Raw genomic sequence first — 17842 nt, forward strand, 5'->3', positions numbered from 1 at the left:
GCGGATGCTTTGAGCCGCAAGTCGGCGGGGTCTTCCACTCTCACTATATGTATGAAAATAGCTGTGGACTCCCCTTGTGAGCTTGATCAGGGATGCCCAGATAGAGGGCATGCGACCGGAAAATTTAAAGTGGGAAAGGATCAAGGGTGAAAACACCAGGTTTGTGGCGGATGGTCGGGGGTTACTGACCAGGTATAGTCGGGTTTGGGTTCCGATTTCTGGCGGGATCGGGCAGATGGTTATGGAAGAGGCTCATAAGTCTCACTTCTCCATCCACCCGGGGGAGAATTGTATCAATATAGTATATCTCCAGACCTATAAGGCTAGAGCCACGAGATTAAGTCTTCATCCACCAGACCATATTAGAGAACTTAAAAATTAGATTTGGGCCATATTATAGAAATCAGAGAAATTAGAGAAATTTGAAGCAATGTAATCACTAAGAAACTTGAAGGCACTCAAAGCAGAATATAAATTTAGAGAAAATCAGAGAAATATTCAAATCAGTTATGGTTCTTACTTTTTATTTATCAGATCGTGTAACAATGGATTCTAGGCATCTGAGCCATCGAGTTCACCAATCGATAGCAACATAACAACATGCTTCTAGGCATCGTTTCATTTTTCTATGAGCAATTGAGACATCGAGTTCTCATTACAAAGGGAATGTGTAATAACTAGGTTCCGAGATAGCTCACTTTCTTGAGAGTCAGTCGAGGTTTTGGATTTCCGGATTTTGGGGGAAGTGTGATGGTTTTCTTCAGTGGTAAAACTTAGTGGGTCAAAGATTCATTATTGGTTAGGGTGCGTAAGTTCCATTATGATTGGGTTAAGGATAGTATGGGAAGGCAGTCATCTAATGAGCCGACTTTTAGTTCGTATAGGATTTTGGGGATGATCATTTGAATGGTCGCGGTGGAGAGGCGGGAACAATACCCTGAGTCAGTTGCAGTAGCAGACTTCCAGGACAAAGTCTAGTTCAAGTGGGGGAGAATTGTAACATCTTGTTTTGAGATAATTTCACTTTTGACCCTTTAATTGAGATTTATTACATTTTGGTCCTTAAAATGTAAGATTTGTGACTGGAAAGGGCTATTATTGCCATTTTTGGATTTGTGGGGCGGAGCCACATATGCTAGGCATATGTTTACGTACGTTGGGTATACGGGGTGAAGTCTCAAACCCTAAATATTAGTGTTTGGATCCTACTTATTCTTCATTATCTCTCAAACATGGTCCCTTGCATCAGCCTCCATCCTCTCAAAACATTTTTGCAAACCCTAATCCACCTTGTGAGTATTTTTGAGCTTGTGTGTGTGTGTGTGTGTTTTGTGCCTTTGAAGAGGAAAAAAGGAAGTGGAGTCCATCTTAGAGGAGTGAAGCACCTTAGATCCAGAATCACACCATCATTTAACATCACTTGGAGGTATAAAGTTTTGAACTTGGTGAAGTTATACTTAGATCTTGTTTTGGGCTTGATTTTATGTTCTTTTGGTCCCATAAGCTTGGTATTATGAGTGGGGGTTACTCTAATCCATTTAAGTTGTCCTTTCAAAGGTTTTGGAGCCTCATGAGTCATAAAAATGTAATCTTGGATCTTCTTTTTCCTCTATGCAAGTGTTGAAGTGTCTTAGTGGAATAAGAAGTTACATTTTTAGCTCTTGGGACTTGCCTAGCCATGGAAAGTCATAAATGTGGAAACTTTATGACTAAGAGCCTTATTTTGAGCCTAGATCTGTATTTGAAATGAAATAGACTTAATAGATTAAGCATGACTTAAAGGGAAAGTGGGATGCAGAGTAAGTTGGGTGCACTTAAGAGTATGTTTCGCATACTCCCTTAAGCGCCCGATGTTGGAACATGTGTATGATGGGCGTATAACTGAATACACTGGGGGCACTCAGTTGGGTTGACTTGGTTGGCTTTTTGGAAATTTGAATTTTACCTAATTTTCACCAAATTTGACCTAGGGTTATTTTAGGTATTTTGGATTGTGTTTGAGAATTGGTCTTTTGGATGGATAGGTGACGATTAGACCTGAGATTCAGAGTCGGAACCTCATCAGCTATTATTCAGATTGAGAGGTGAGTCTTCCTCATTGTACTTGTGGGTCGAAGGCACAAAGGCCGACCCTTTGGATTGAATATCCCATTATATGATAGTATGTTATTATGTTGTAGAGATCTGTTAGATCGGTATCCTATTATAGAGGATGTTAGCATCTGGTAGTGATATGTAGATCTGCATGTTTGTCTGTTAATTGGTTATATGTTTATTTGTTATGTATATGTCGACATGTTATGTGTGGTTGGGTTGAGGTGGTCATGCTTTGTGCTGAAGGTCAAGATACCCGGGGAGGTCCGGATAGACGTAGGCTTGCAAGGCGGTCCAGTCAGGCCGAAGGCCCGACGAGTAGTCTAGATAGGCTGTAGGCCCTGCAAGGCGGTCCAGTCATGCTGAAGGCTCATTTATGCATGTTGTGGTTTGTTATGGTTATTTGGTGGTACTTTGGGGAAAACTCACTAAGTTTTGGCTTATGGTTTTAGTTTGTTGTTTCAGGTACTTCTGATGATCGCGTAAAGGCGAAGGTGTGACCGTACACATCCTCCTGTTTATGGCCTTATGATTTTGGAATACTCTGATATTGATAAACACTTTGGAAACAATGATTTGTAAACATTTTATGATGGGAAATGGACTTAATAAGGTAATTAACTTTTTGGTTTGTTCATATATAGGTAACCATCTTGTTTTGTACACATCTAGGTAATGAACTTTTTGGGAGTGTTCACATATGACCATTATGACCGGCTGTAGCGAGTTACATCGGGTCATAACCGGTCATAATGGTCATATGTGAACACTTCCAAAAAGTTTGTTATCTAGATGTGTACAAAAAAATTGTTACCCGGATGTGTACACACCGAAAAGTTAATTACCTCATTAAGTCCATTTCCCTTTTATGATTATAGATTGTTTGAAAAGTTTAAAATTATAGTGATTTTTGAGGCATTACAGCATAATTGCATCCATCCACATGAGATTTCATACTTACGATTTTGTTACTACTCTGATGTTACTGGAAATACTTTAGATACTATTTCTATTTTTGAAAGTAATGAATGAATGTTTTGGTTGATTTATAAACAAAATTTTATCTAGTATTTTTGGGACGTTACAATTGTTGGTTTGTGCTTTTCGGAATTGGATGTTTATTAATGTCATTCTTCATTGTATGTTATTGGGGCAGTGAAATATTGCTAGATGTTCGCCATTGTCTATATCAATTTATGATGAGTTTTGTGCAAGTAGGAGATTGAAAGATCTTTATGTCCAAGAGTCATTATAGAATGATATTTGCTAATGGCATATTATCCTATAAGGTCGCACCTTAAAACAAGTTACTACTTATTGATTATTTATTAGAGTAATTTTTTTATTAATAAATATAACCAAAACTTGTATTTAATTGGAAAAACTTTGTTTTATGAAAATGATATTTTACCAACATATTAGGAATTATTATTTTTTGAAAATAATAATAAAAGATAACAAAAACTATTTATATTCATAAGGTATGAATATATATGATGTGTACAAATTAAATGGACATTTTGAGTAACCATTTAGTTCATATGCAACTACTAGTTAGGGGATTATGTAAACACCACTCAACTTTGACTCTAAGAAGAGTCAAAGTCATGGGTTAGCTAGGCATGGTAAGTTTGAGTATTGGACTTCGTTGTTCCATATCATACTCTCTTACACTTCAAGTACTTGGACCTTAATGAGGCTTGGACACTTAATGAGGCATGGTTCTTACCTTGAATGTCTAAGTGTATAAAGGAAAGTAAGAGACCAAAACTAGCAAGGTTTGCAAGACATTTCTCCTCTCTAGAGGGCTGCCAATTTTGTGGTTATGATGCTCTCATTTTTCTCCTTTTTCTTGCAATTTGGTGCATGAATTAAGTGTTTATATGTTGCTTCTCTTTAAGTTTTATTTGATATAAACTTTAAGGCTTAAGAACAACATATATACAAGTTAAGACTAGCATCTTTGGTGGTTTATCCTTACTTGGTGGATACATTATAAAAGATCTTTTTCTTTGTAGCTTCATGTCATCTTGATCAACTTTCAACCTCTCATGAGAATCAACTTTCAATATCTAATGATTTATTAGATAAATCGAAAAAAAATATAAATTAGTATTTGCATATTACAGTTCAACGTAAACCAACCCTACACATTTGTGATTTGACCTATGATCTATTATGATTTGAACGTAACTTTACTAATCAATTTATGATTCGACATAAACATGTATTTTATCATTCCTACGGATTTATATAGTAATGATGTACGAATTCATAGAATCATTATTAAAATCCATGAATTTGATGGCCAACTACTTTAAAAGCAACGTCGTTGATAAGCCTCTTTTGTAGACCAAATATATTGTTTTTTCCAATTGGGCCTACTCTTTTCCTACTACTATTCGAGTGTGATTGATGTTGCCTGTCGAACTCTTCTGCAGACAAAACAAGATTTTTTCCGCCCATGTATAATGGAACATGCTTCTAATCCATTATTTCGTATCCATACCATGTTATTAATTTACGGGGTAAAAGATTTTGTTTTATTGTGGTATAGATACCTAGTCTTGAATTATGCATCAAAAGAAGTTAATTGGAATGGAAGCGATAGTAACCAAAAGATTTTGCTTAGTATAAAAAGGAGAAGTGAAGAACAAGGTTTCATATTTTACATGTCTTAGTTGGCGAATTTAATCCGGTTAGTGTATAATATATATTTTTTTATCGTGGGTATCAACATCTTGAATTATTTTATTTGGTATTTTGTTTTTGAACAATACATATTTAAGGAAGTACGAAAATAAGTGACTCAATGATTCATTGCAATTAGAATTTTCCGTCCTTGTGTTTTTGTCAACTATTTGTATTATATAGGTGTCAATTTTGATTCATTAATAGGTATGGGGTCTAGTGACTACTTGATTCATATTTCGAAACTAGAGGTGGTCATAACTCATAACTCATGTAACTCATAACTCATAAAAACCGGTTAAACAATTTGAATCCCAACTATTAAATCTGTTAGCCATTCTTCAAACCCAACGGTTTAAAAGATCAGCCAACCTGAACCGGTTAGAAACCGATTAAAAGTCTGGTTATATAGACCCTATTAAAAAGCTTTATTATAAATATTAGGTGTGAGATCCGTGTATTACATGAGTTTTTTCTTAAAAAATAATATATTTTGTTAAGCATTATATGTTTAATAATTTACAAAACTGAATTTGGAAAGAATATTAGTTGTGAATGAACCAATTTTTATAAGGTTTCTGCAAATTATCGTGAATTCAAAAGAGATTGACCGAAAATTATGTTTTCCAATTAGGAATGTTGATTTGAATTTTAGTTGAATTTAATACATTAATTGATAAATTAAGTGAGAATTTATGGAGACATTTAAGATTTCTTATTTTCTTTATTATATTTTTATATTAGATTTTTTATAGTTTAACAACAAACCCAAAAAAACCACAATTTGCCAAGTGGATTTAAATCAAATTGAAAAAATTAAAAAAAATGTCATGTGACATATTGAATTAGGTAATGACATATGGCAAAAAAAACTTTCATTTATTAGGTAGGATTTTTGTAAAAAAATGTTAAAAATGACCGACCCTTATAACCGCTAAGGAAGGCCCGAGTATAAGTTAAATTATACTACCTCCATTCTAAATTAATAGTCCATTTTTTACTTTTGAATGATTTCTTAACTATGCATGGTTAAGCCATGATCAGTTATAGGCCCATACCGATTAATCAGAGGAATGATAAAAGTTTCTTGATTGGGCCCGTCACTAGTTCTAGCTTTTGTTTACCGCTATTAATTTACAACCAACTCGGATGATAAGAAAAATAAAATGAACACAATTTAAATAGATCAAAAGTTTTTCAAAATCAGGGGCGAAATGAAGTAGTAGGAAGGTCGGTCCACAGACCCAGTTAACTTTTTAGATTTATTTATAATTTATATAGAAAAAAATGTTAGAATCAAGTAATTATTAATTAACAAAAAAAAATGAGAAAAAAGAGATAAACTATCAAGGTTCTAAATAGCATAAGGCGTGACTTGACGTCAATGGTAAACCTAGAGGTGCAAACGAGTCAAGCTACTCGTGAGCTACTCGAGATAGGATCGTTAAAAGTTCGACTCGAAACCGATTTTAACCGAGTCCGAGCCGAGCTCGAGCTTAATATTAAGCTCGTTTATTAAACGAGCTCGAGCTCGAGCCCATGTTACTAAGCTCAATTAGGCTCGCGAGCCTAAACGAGCTTTTATATAATATAATTTATTATTATTATTATATATTAAAATAAAAACATATTTGGGGATTAGGGATTTAGGATATTAGTAAACAAGCTTCTTAACGAGCTCAAGCTGAACTTAAGCTTATTTAGACATATCAGACAAAAAACAAGTCGAGCCCGAGCCCGAGTCGAGCCTGTATAATTATTTACGAGCTCGCGTCGAGCTCAGTACAAGAAGTTAGAATCGAGCCGAGCTCGAGCCCGAGCCAAGCCCGGATAGGCTCGGGCTCGGTTCGACTCGTTTGCAAGCCTCAAACTTTTCCGTGCATTGGCGAACCACGTCATTTGTAAGGCGTGACTTAAGGGGACAATTTTGTATATAATTAATATTTTCATATGAATTTTCAACTATTATTCATTTTAATAAACATATATGAGTTAAAACGATGTTTTGGTAAAGTTTGACGGTAAATACAAGCCTTGGAGTCATGGCACGCCATGACGAGCTTTTTAGAACCTTGTAAAGGATTCTAATTTAGACTCCAAGAAAGAAAAAAAAATGTTGAACGAGTTTGGTTAGTAGGAAATGAATGGAATACGAGAGAAAATGATTCTAATTCCTTCGAATTCATGTGTTTGGTTGGACTTAAAGGGGGAAAGGGATTCCTAAATCAAATAAATTTTCCACCATAATGAGGAAAATAGATTCCTTCCAAACTTGGATGGAAAACATTATTTCTCATCAAGGAAAGTGATAGATTACAAAAATACCTCTTTTATCAGAAAAACCAACACCTACTATCACTGCTACCGACCAACCGCTGCTGTCAGCATCACCTATCACCGTCATCGCCACCACCACCACAACTACCATCACCAGCCACCTTTGTCGCAAACACCACTTCCGTCGTCACCACCACCACTACTATCACCGACCACCACTATCGTCGCCTCCACCACTTCCACCACCACCACCATTATTGTTGTCACCATCACCGTTACCATCACCCACCACCACCACCATTACTGTAGCCGCCGCCACCACCACCACTACCACCATCGCCACCACCACTACCATCACCTACCACCACTATCATCGCCGCCACCACCACTACCATCACCCACCACCACTACTACCTTTGCCACCACCACCACCATCGCCATGTCCGCAACCACCACAACCGCTACCGCCACCATCACTACCATCACCCATAGCTACTATAACCACCACCGTTGTTGCCACCACCACCACTACCACCGCCACCGTTATCGTTGCTGCCACCACCATTACCACCATCATCGCCACCACCACCGTCAACACCATCACCACCACCGTCACTGTTGTCACCACCACCACTACCACTGCTACCGTAGTCGCTGCAATGATTTTACTATTTTATAATTTATATAATGTATCTTTACATATGATTTAGAAAATAAAGTAAATTTAAGAAAAACAAACAAAAAGGATTATTTATCATTTTACATGGATTCCAATTCCACTTCTTGTGAACAAAACTGAATCTGGAATTAAATCTAATGTATTTCTTGTCAATCAAATAGGGTATGGAGTTGGATTCAAATTCCAAAGATATTTCTTTTTCCAATTCCAATTCCAATTCATTTATAAACATTCTGCAAACCAAACAACACCTAAATATCCAAGTCTTCAAGTTGGACATAAAAACGACTCTATATGCACAGTTCGTGGGAAACTGAAAGTCATCGATGTGGCATCTCGCTGAGCACACCAAAACACGCCTAAAGAATCCAACCTTGGGAGGTCTCGACACCTCCACAAATACCTCACTGCCAGGAAATAGTTCCAATGTTGCAACCCCTAAAAATCTTTGAAAAATCAAAATTTTGCCCCATCTTTAATAATTCTATACATAGTAGAAATATGAAATAACACCACTATCATGTAAATTATTGATTCAACAATACTCGAACACACTGCATTACCCAATTGAGGCCTCCTACTCACCTTGAAACCACCACTGCTCCCATGACAATCTTTACTAATCCTTACCTATAAAGAGTTATCATCATTAAAGAACCATTATTTACATATATTCAAGAGACTGGAATTAAATGCTACTAAACTTCAAACATTCAACCTACACTTATCTTTGGAATTAAGATCCCCATTCTATTAATCCAACTCAACTTCCTTTCCCGTAAATTTGCACCCAAAAACATACACATCTAAAATCCTTTAGACAACACCCCATTCCTCTCAACATTTTAAATAAATAAATAAATATAATAAATGCCCAACCCACCCAACATAGATTTTAGAAGCATTAATTGGCCACAAATAGGAAGCATTTTAACTTTCCACTTAGAGAGACACTTAGCAAACATGACTTTAACAACCCACCACCATCTACTTTAGATATATTATCTCTAACTAGTAAACCCAAATACGTTAAAGGAAAGGAAACTGCATCATACTCTGTGAAAGCAACCACGACCTCAATGGAAGTTGATGGCATGCCTACTCTTAGAAGATTCAACTTTTCAAGCTCTATCTTCAGACCATATGCCAAATATAAGCACCTAATAATCTAGATAAGATGCAACACATTATATTCATCTCACTCACCCAAGAACAACATATCATCATCATAAAAGATCTATGACACCATCAAACCATCCCACCCTACAGAAGGAGCTCTTAACACCTTATGAGAAACCACACATTCCATTGCCACATAAATACCCCACCATGGAAAGAATGAATAAATATGGAGAGAACGGATCACCTTGTCATAACCCTCTATATAAATGGTACTTCGACATACGACTACCATTAAGCAAACTATAAGAACTTACAAACCAAAAACACGCTCGGATCCAACTATGTCACCTATGAGAAAAACTCATTAAATACATAATTTGAACTCACCGAGTCATAGGATTTTTCAATTCCACTTTAAAATTCATTAATCTCCTTTTATACTTCTTATATTAGGTAACAATCTCATTCACCATCAACGGCTCATCAAGGTCTTGTGGGCCCTTTAATAAAAGTCGACTGCTCACACCCTGACAATATCATGCACACCTCCACCAATATATTAGCTAAAAGTTTTGTAATAATTTTATATTGCAACCAGATTAACCTAATAGGCTGATAATCTTTAATAAGCACATGATTATTAATCTTTAAAATCAAGATATAAACAAGGACACCCTACATGAATAACTAAAAGTCCATAACAAATTCAAACATAACAAAACCAAGAACATCCCAATAGTGTGTTAAAATCCAAAAAAAACATATTCGGACCCAAAGCATAATCACTCCTACACAACTAACAAACAACTAAACACACCTCCTCAACCATGACTGAGGACTCCAAATTCAAAGCCAAGTATAACATTCATTATTGGACTGGGTGTAGGATCGGTTTTGGACAGCCATGTATACCATTTTTAAGGACCGAGTTAAGCTTTGAGTCCAAACTATTAATGGACTGACCAATTCGGTTCATATATAATGTTTTCGGACCGGTTCTTTTACCAATATAGTAAACTGTTTGCAAACTTGCTAATCCACTACATTATACAAGTCCATAGAAATTATGGAAAATTAAGTAATGTAATCATTTTTGTATTGTTTTTTATTATTACCAGTTTGATTTTTTTGAAAAATGACTCTCTTATCCGGAATGTACCATTCTAGACCGATGTTATCTGGCCCGGCCCATTTCGATTGGCTTCTAGATATATATCAATACATAACATATTATGGAATGCATACCAAAATATAATCATATTTCACATTTATTGGGCAAAAAAGATATGACATCTGATTCCAGTGAGTTAAAGATTTTAAGGGTGAGTTGCCTTCATAACTAAATTGGTATAAAATTGCAAATAGAAGCAGAGTCATTTTTGGTTTGCCCTCATAACTTGAACTAGATTATAATGACATTTATAGAGAGAGGTTGATTTATTAGATTATTATATGATCAATAAACTAATTGGGAATTATGAGGAAACTAGATTATGACCCGCGTTAAACGCGGGAAACACATAAATAAAATATAAATATATATAGATATTGCAGAATAATTATAAAAAAATCAAGGTTATTGATATTATTGAAATGTGTATAAAATATACTGAGGTTGGTAAATATATATAGTTGTCGAAGGACCTTTTTGTAGACAATATTTTTTGTTTTATTAGTTCAACGACCTTCATCGCCACAAAGTACCTTCAAACCTTTTTTACTTGTGACACAGGAAACAGCTACATATAGTTAACCATGCTCAAAACGGGTTTACGCAAGTATAATCCAACATTTGACAATGTACTTTCAAAATACATTGTTATTTTATGGTTATATTGCGAAATAGAATTGTTTATTTTAAAAAATAGCAACTTATTTATGTTTATTTGAAATGAACCACATAACCCCCCCCCCCCCCCCCCACACACACACATACAATATTAAATATAAAAAAAAACTCTAACAAAGAAATATAAAAACATTTATGCTTGCTCGATTCAGATATTGCCCATAACTCATTAAAAATGCCAAAATACATAATTGACACACAACTTACTTGTTATTATGAGACGAATTAAACAACTTAAACAAATGATGATTTTTTATTTTTATTTTATGACAATGATAAAATAATGGAAAAATGAATGCTTACTTCAAGACATTTGCGGACGTTTGAGTAAGGTCTATGGTCTTAACTACTGAGTATTCATATCTTTCACATATATCTATTAAATGGTTATTCAAGATGAATTAAAAGTTCATTGCTATTTCTTGCCAATTTAGAAGTATGTTTCGACCACTTTTGCATCAGATAAAAAACATATAGATTCTTTTAATATTACTGCAATCCTACTTTCATATAAAATTACTTTTTTTGCATCAGACCAAACTCAGTGTTTTTAAGCATTATTATCATCCTATATTATACATTCTTGATAGTTTTTAAAAGTTAGTTGCAATTTCTCATTTCTTTTTGAAAGTTCATTGTTATTTCTTGTTGCTTTTATAAATAAATTTTAGACTATTTTTTTGTATCAAACCAAATTTGAAGGTTATTTTTGCATTATTACCATCGTATATGTTACATTTCATTTTTATTATTTGAATATAGTTTTTGTAGTTCAAAACCGATACGAATATAAAAATAATGACTACATATTAACCGACTCTCTATAATGTATAATTAAAAATCAAGACACTATAATCATAATTTATTGATGTTAGTTAATATGTAATTTATTTGGGGACGAGGTTAGTTTTTGGTTACTTATTTGGGAAGTATAATATGTATTATGCATTACAAGTGTTTATTTTTTAAATTTAGCATTTGATACTTTAGAAATTTATTTTGGATTGAAATAATCATGATCATCCCATATTTAGTATTTTTCTTTTCTTGCACCTTTACTTCCTACTAACTTGCATTCACTAAAACAATATTTAACATTTAAAAAAAACAAATATGAACAATAAACTATTAAACTCAATGGATATGCTAAAAGAGACATGAGACGTGCCTTTTGTGAGATTAATAATACCAAATTGAACAACTTTTTGCAAAATAATTTAAGAACCGAAGAAAACCTGATTGCCCAGATATCCAATATCATTATTTAAGTCATAACCTGTTATATGCCGACAAAATTGAAAATTTCAGCCAAAACTCTGTTACATGCCATCAAAGTTGAAAAAAATCCTTTAAAGTTAAATGATGGTATTGATTTAAAAAATTGTCTTTCACTTTTTGTTGGATGTATTTTTTTGATGACAAGAACAATTATCAGCCCAAACATAATCCGTAAAAACCATCATGGCCAAATCATAGATCGCTTCATCAACAAAATAGAATACCACGGTCGTAGATGATAATCCAGTTAGAGCATCTTTTTCTAAAAGATCAAGAAATTGACAATTTATTAAAATCTTATCACGCTGATAAAACCTGAGGATGAGACAAAAAAACATGTAACACTACAAAGTTGCAAACATAAAAAAACACATGATGCTAAAAATCTAGAAAAAAAAACCAAAATTTATACATGGTTGTGAGGTGAGCATAGAGAACTTGTGTCAGATTCTTTGAGACATTTCGTCAAACACCTAAGGTGTCTGTTCTAATAACCCATATTTTGAATGTAACATGACAAAAAAATCCAATGTTACAGGAAAGTATAGAAATGAACTACATTAACATGTATTTAGATTATACAAATTATTTTAAACAATGTTCCTTCAAAAATATACTTATTGTTGTTTCATACCTACAAACAAAGTTTAATAAAAACAATGTTAATTGTAATTATGCAATTTGATTCTACAATCAAATAAAAAATTTCTATAATACCGTAAATATGATATTCAAGGAAATAAGATTATTCCTAGTTTAGATTCTAACTTCTTAGCTTACTTTTGATATGGTTCATGTATTAATATTTAGAGAAACCGGTAGGAAATGATGTTGATATTAAGTGTTGTATATTGTTGTTACTGATAAAAAACTAAGTTGTAGTTTAAATTAAAAGTTGTTTTTTCATGGTAATTATGTTGCTATAAATTGTAAAAAAATCACATAGCTATTGCAGTTTGTAGAGGTTGTTGAGTATCGAGTCCAAGTTAATAGGTTAAGAATTTAATATGAAAAACTATACATTTTTGTTTTGTTTGACTTAATCTAGACCGAATGACGTTAATCGATTTCATGTAAGTTATGACAAAGAATATCAAAATATATATATGAATACGTATATTTGATAAGGGAACAAAAAATAATCGAAAAAAATATAAAAAAGCGAAAGAAGGTACTGACCTTCTAGTGCACAAAAATGAAGGATTGAAGCAGATAATGATGATGGAAGTGATAAACAATAAGAATCATGTTGTAGGAGAAGGTCTGAAGAAAAGCAACGATCGAAAATAAGTGTGAGCCGCAAATTCAATGATGAATCGTATATGTATGTGATAATTTGAATATGATTTTTTGGTATTAATGGTTTCCTAATAAAAATGGATTTTATATTAATGGTTTGCTAATATAAACGGATTTATATTAATGGTTGATATTTAATGTCTTAATTGAAATGGTTTTCAGTAATATGTTTTTAAAGTTGACTATTTTAAAACCTTTATAACCGAAAATTCAAGACTTAAAATAGGGGGAAATTTATTAAAATTAAATACATTCTATTTCAATGGATTTAAGTTAATTTTGTTTGACAATTGGAAAACTTTTATTGGAATTAAATACATTCCATTTAGGGAAGATGATGTCACCAATTTGATCTAAGGGTGGAAAACATAAGATTGAAATGCAATCAATGACCCAGATTGTTTTAGATGATATCATAAGATTTTTGTTTTAATATATATTAAAGATAACATAATTATTGATATGCTTATTTAATGAGTTTTTTTTAAAAGAAAAAACTAACCAGGTTTAAATTTTGAAGCCAAAAACTATAAATAATGGAATTAAATTATGAACAATATTAATTAGGGTTAATGATGACATAGATCGTCAAAAGATGTCTTAAAGGAGATGCTTGCTTCAGTTTGTAGAGATTTGTGTGAAGCCAAAATAGAGGTGTGATAATTGGAGATGCAAGGAAGAGGCAATATGCAAATTCTAGGAATACATGAGAAAAAGGAACCACCTTATGGTGCTACATTCTGTTATAAACACACAAAACATCAATTGAAGCACAACCATTGACATGAAGAAAAAGAGGATTAGAGAATTGTGGTTTAAGAGAAAAATAGAGGAGAAAGATGGAGGCGGTTATTCATGTTTTTGGCCAGATTTATGGAGAAACCGATGTCTCATATATTAATAGAATGATATGCTTTAATTGATAACATAATTGCTGATTTTAAAGATTCTACAATTAAATGTAATTATGCCCGAATTGTGAAATATATTTTCGAAAGTATGAATAGATTCTATAATTAAATATGAATAGATTCTATAATTAAAGATTCCATAATTTAATGTAATTGTGATTGAAATGTAATTGGTAAATTTAAAGATTCTATAATTAAATGTTTGAATTCTATTTTGAGAAGATGATGTCATCAATTTGATCTAATGGTGAAAATCATATGATTGAAATACAATCAAGGGCCTTGATTGCTTCATTGGTGAATTAAAGGTTCTCTTTTTAATAATATTTAGAGATGATTTGTTAATATATTATATGATTAATATATTAATTGGAAATAAATAGTTGGTTTGTTAATTTATTATGTGATTAATATATTAATATGATATCAATTGTTAAAATAATTGATTTGTTAATTTATATGATTAATAAATTAACATGACATCAATTATAATTGATTAATTATTAATCATAATTAATCTGAAATTAATTTGGGATTAACTGGAATTAATTAAATGTGTAAGGGGTGAATTGTAATTGTTCAATAGTTGAACAAAAGTGGTAATTCTAGAATCATCCTAGGGTGGACAGGTTTGGGAGCCTTTCTAGGGTTTCCAGAAGCCTCCTGGATGTTGATAAGGAAATTATATGAATTGGAACTAAATCCATTATTTAATTATTCAAATCTTGTTTTGTCCCTAAGTTACCTAAACTATAAATAGAACCCCTTGGGCATCAATTTTCGAAGATACTCTTTATTAGAAGCCTATGAACAAAAATTATACCTCTCGTCCTCTCTCCCCAAGTGTCTTCTAGTTCTAGGGTTTGTGTGTGAGCCATTAGATGCATTATCATTTAGGTGCTAGTTTTCCAAGCTCTTCAAAGGAAGGATTCAAGTGATTTGTTTGCTACAACAAATCAAAGGTATGTAAACCCTTAACCTTAATTTCTAGATTTTGAAATTTCTAGGGTTTATGTTAGTCTTGTTATTCAAAGTATGTTGTCTTGAAAGTGAAATACATAGATGAGGGAGCGTTACCCACGGTTATTTACGACAACAAACTTTGAGGACAAAGTCTGATTCAAGTGGGAGAGAATTGTAACGCCCGAATCACTAGAAGAAGGACGCTTGAGGAGAAGCATTGGACAATAAGGAGCTTGTAGATCCAGAGGTTGTTCATCATTTCTAGCTCATTGGAGGTATAAAGTCTGAAACTTGTTCATTCTAAGTCTAGATATAGGTTTGGGGAAAAACTTAGCATCTTTTGGTCCCATAACTTTGTCTCGTTGAGTATGGACTACTCCAGACCATTTGAGCAATCCTTTTGGGCTCTTAGGGGTGCATGAAGTCATAAAAATTGAATCTTGGAGGTTAGAACTCAACCATGCATGAGTTGGTGACCACTTAAGGGAGATAAAAGGCTTAATTCATGGTTTGATTCCCATTAAGTCATGCAAAATCATAAAGTTTGCAACTTTATGGCTTAATACACTTTAATGATCTTGGAATTGAATTTGGACATCAAAATCGTAATGGGTTAAGAATTTGAGAAGGTTGGCTCTCTGACTAGTACGACGGGCGTACTCATAAGTACGTTGCGCGTATTGGGCTAGCGCTCAGATTCCGGATCAGCGATAACGACGTACGTCGGGCATACGAGCCATATCTGATTCGGAGCCCAAAACTTCCAAGGCTCACAGACGGTCATACGAGCCAGGTACACCACACATATGACCGTCTGTGAGCCTTGGAAGTTTTGGGCTCCGAATCAGATGGGCTTTTTGTCTTGATTGAGTTTGGGCATTAGGTTTAATTGTGGTATCAGGTCATTAGTGGGCTTAAGGCCATATGGAAGCTCTTGGGTCCATGTTGGGCCTTAGGGTCAATTTTAGTTAGACTTGGAATGCCTTTTGGGCTAGTTTGGATTTGGGCATCAATGGGTTAGGCTCAATAAGGCAAGGGTTAAGCAGCCTTTCTAGGGTTGGACTCTCCGATTGGATTATTAACCTAATTTCTAATTAGGGTTTTATTACTTGTGATTTAGAGTGAGAGGATTTTGTGAGTTAGCAGCTCAAGAGTGATTTGATATCTTCTATCTGATGTGAGTTTCCTTCGCTCTAGCCATGGCTTGAAGGAACCAATGCCGGTCCACTAGATTATGTTCGTAGTATGATGATTGTCTTTGTGACAATTACATGTTATGTGTGTATCTACTTGATGTCTTTGTAACTCTTACTGTCATTGCATCTCATTTTCCTCATCTCCTCATCTGCAACGTACTTCAGGACCAACAAAGCCTTCTCCTTGAATTTGGTGGTAATCTCCGCCACATTCTCAGTAGTTTGGTGAAGGTCCTGGAACTCCCTCTCCAGTTGTTGTACCTCAATCATCAGTGCAAACTCCCTCTGTAACCTCTAAACAAAATCCTCCCAAGTCATGACTGCCACTGTCGCTGACCCCACAACTCAGCTAACCTCCTCCTACTAGTCTCATGTTCTATCCCTTAGCAGACATGATGCAAATCCCACCTTTGTCCCCTCAGGGCAAAAACTTGTCCGCTAAGCATTCTCTATGTCATCGATCCAATGTCGGCTAGCGATGGGGTCCTTAGGCCCAAAGAACTCAGGAGCTCCACAGGCCTTGAACTCCCTGAATGGGGGAGTTCGGGCTCCTATATGACCCACAACAATATCAGCTCGAAGCAAACTAATCCTCTCATCCATCAGATCCATAATCCCCTCCTTAATAGTACCGAGCAATACAGGAGTAGGATCCAATATGCCGCGAATAAACTCAGCCAAAATAAACTCGCGTAGTCGCTCATCGATCGATTTTGTGCCTGAGCCAGAACCTGAACCTAATCTAGAGCCAGAACCTCCTCGAGTAATCATCACATTCCTCAAACTAAAACACAACATATAAATAATCAACATATGACTCAAGGGGATTTTCACTACAAAGTCCACCTTAGAGTTCTCAGGCCCATCATCGTCTCAGGTACATATCATGTGCTTCCAGTAGTACGGACCCAATACTACCTTTTGTTGGGTTTTGAGCATTCTAACACTCCTAAGGTGTACATGCAACCCTAGAAACCTTGGATCTATGTTTTACTATGATAAATGCAAAATTGATTCTCCAAGGTTCTTAACCTATCTAGCATACCATGGGAACTTTTAAACACAAATGATAGAAGAAGAACATACCTTTTTGTAGTTTGGATTCCTTGAGAACCTTATGAGCCTAGCACCTCAAGTGTGATACCTCAAATGTCTCACACAACACCAAATACACTTGGAATAACCTTGAGAGAAATAGAACACTTCTAAAATCGGATATGCCCTCTTGTTCTCACTCTAGTGCCAATTTTGGTTGCTCACGTATTCCTTTTATAGTGTGTCATAAGTAGGGCTACACCATGTAAAACCTAACTTGACATGGCTCTTCATTCCCATGATCCATGGGTTCAAAGACACCATGGAGCATCCTATGGGTTTTAGCCCAACTTGATAATCCATGGAGCACTAGACCACTATACAAGTATGAGTGATTTACACAATCAACCCATATATTTAATTAGTCTTCTTTTGATCACTTAATTAA

At 34.3% G+C, this 17842-nt stretch overlaps 1 protein-coding gene across 1 annotated transcript in view; it reads right to left on the reverse strand.

Moving 5' to 3' along the window:
- Positions 1–7544: 7544 nt before the first annotated feature.
- LOC128126801 (glycine-rich cell wall structural protein 1-like) overlaps positions 7545–17842 on the reverse strand; it is a 33938-nt gene continuing 23640 nt past the window's right edge. The window contains exon 2 of the mRNA XM_052764927.1: positions 7545–7716. Coding sequence (XP_052620887.1) covers positions 7545–7716 — 172 coding nt within the window. The remainder of the gene's footprint in view (positions 7717–17842) is intronic.

This window comes from Lactuca sativa, chromosome 6 (assembly GCF_002870075.4).
Source record: "Lactuca sativa cultivar Salinas chromosome 6, Lsat_Salinas_v11, whole genome shotgun sequence".
In the NCBI taxonomy this organism is placed as follows: domain Eukaryota; kingdom Viridiplantae; phylum Streptophyta; class Magnoliopsida; order Asterales; family Asteraceae; genus Lactuca; species Lactuca sativa.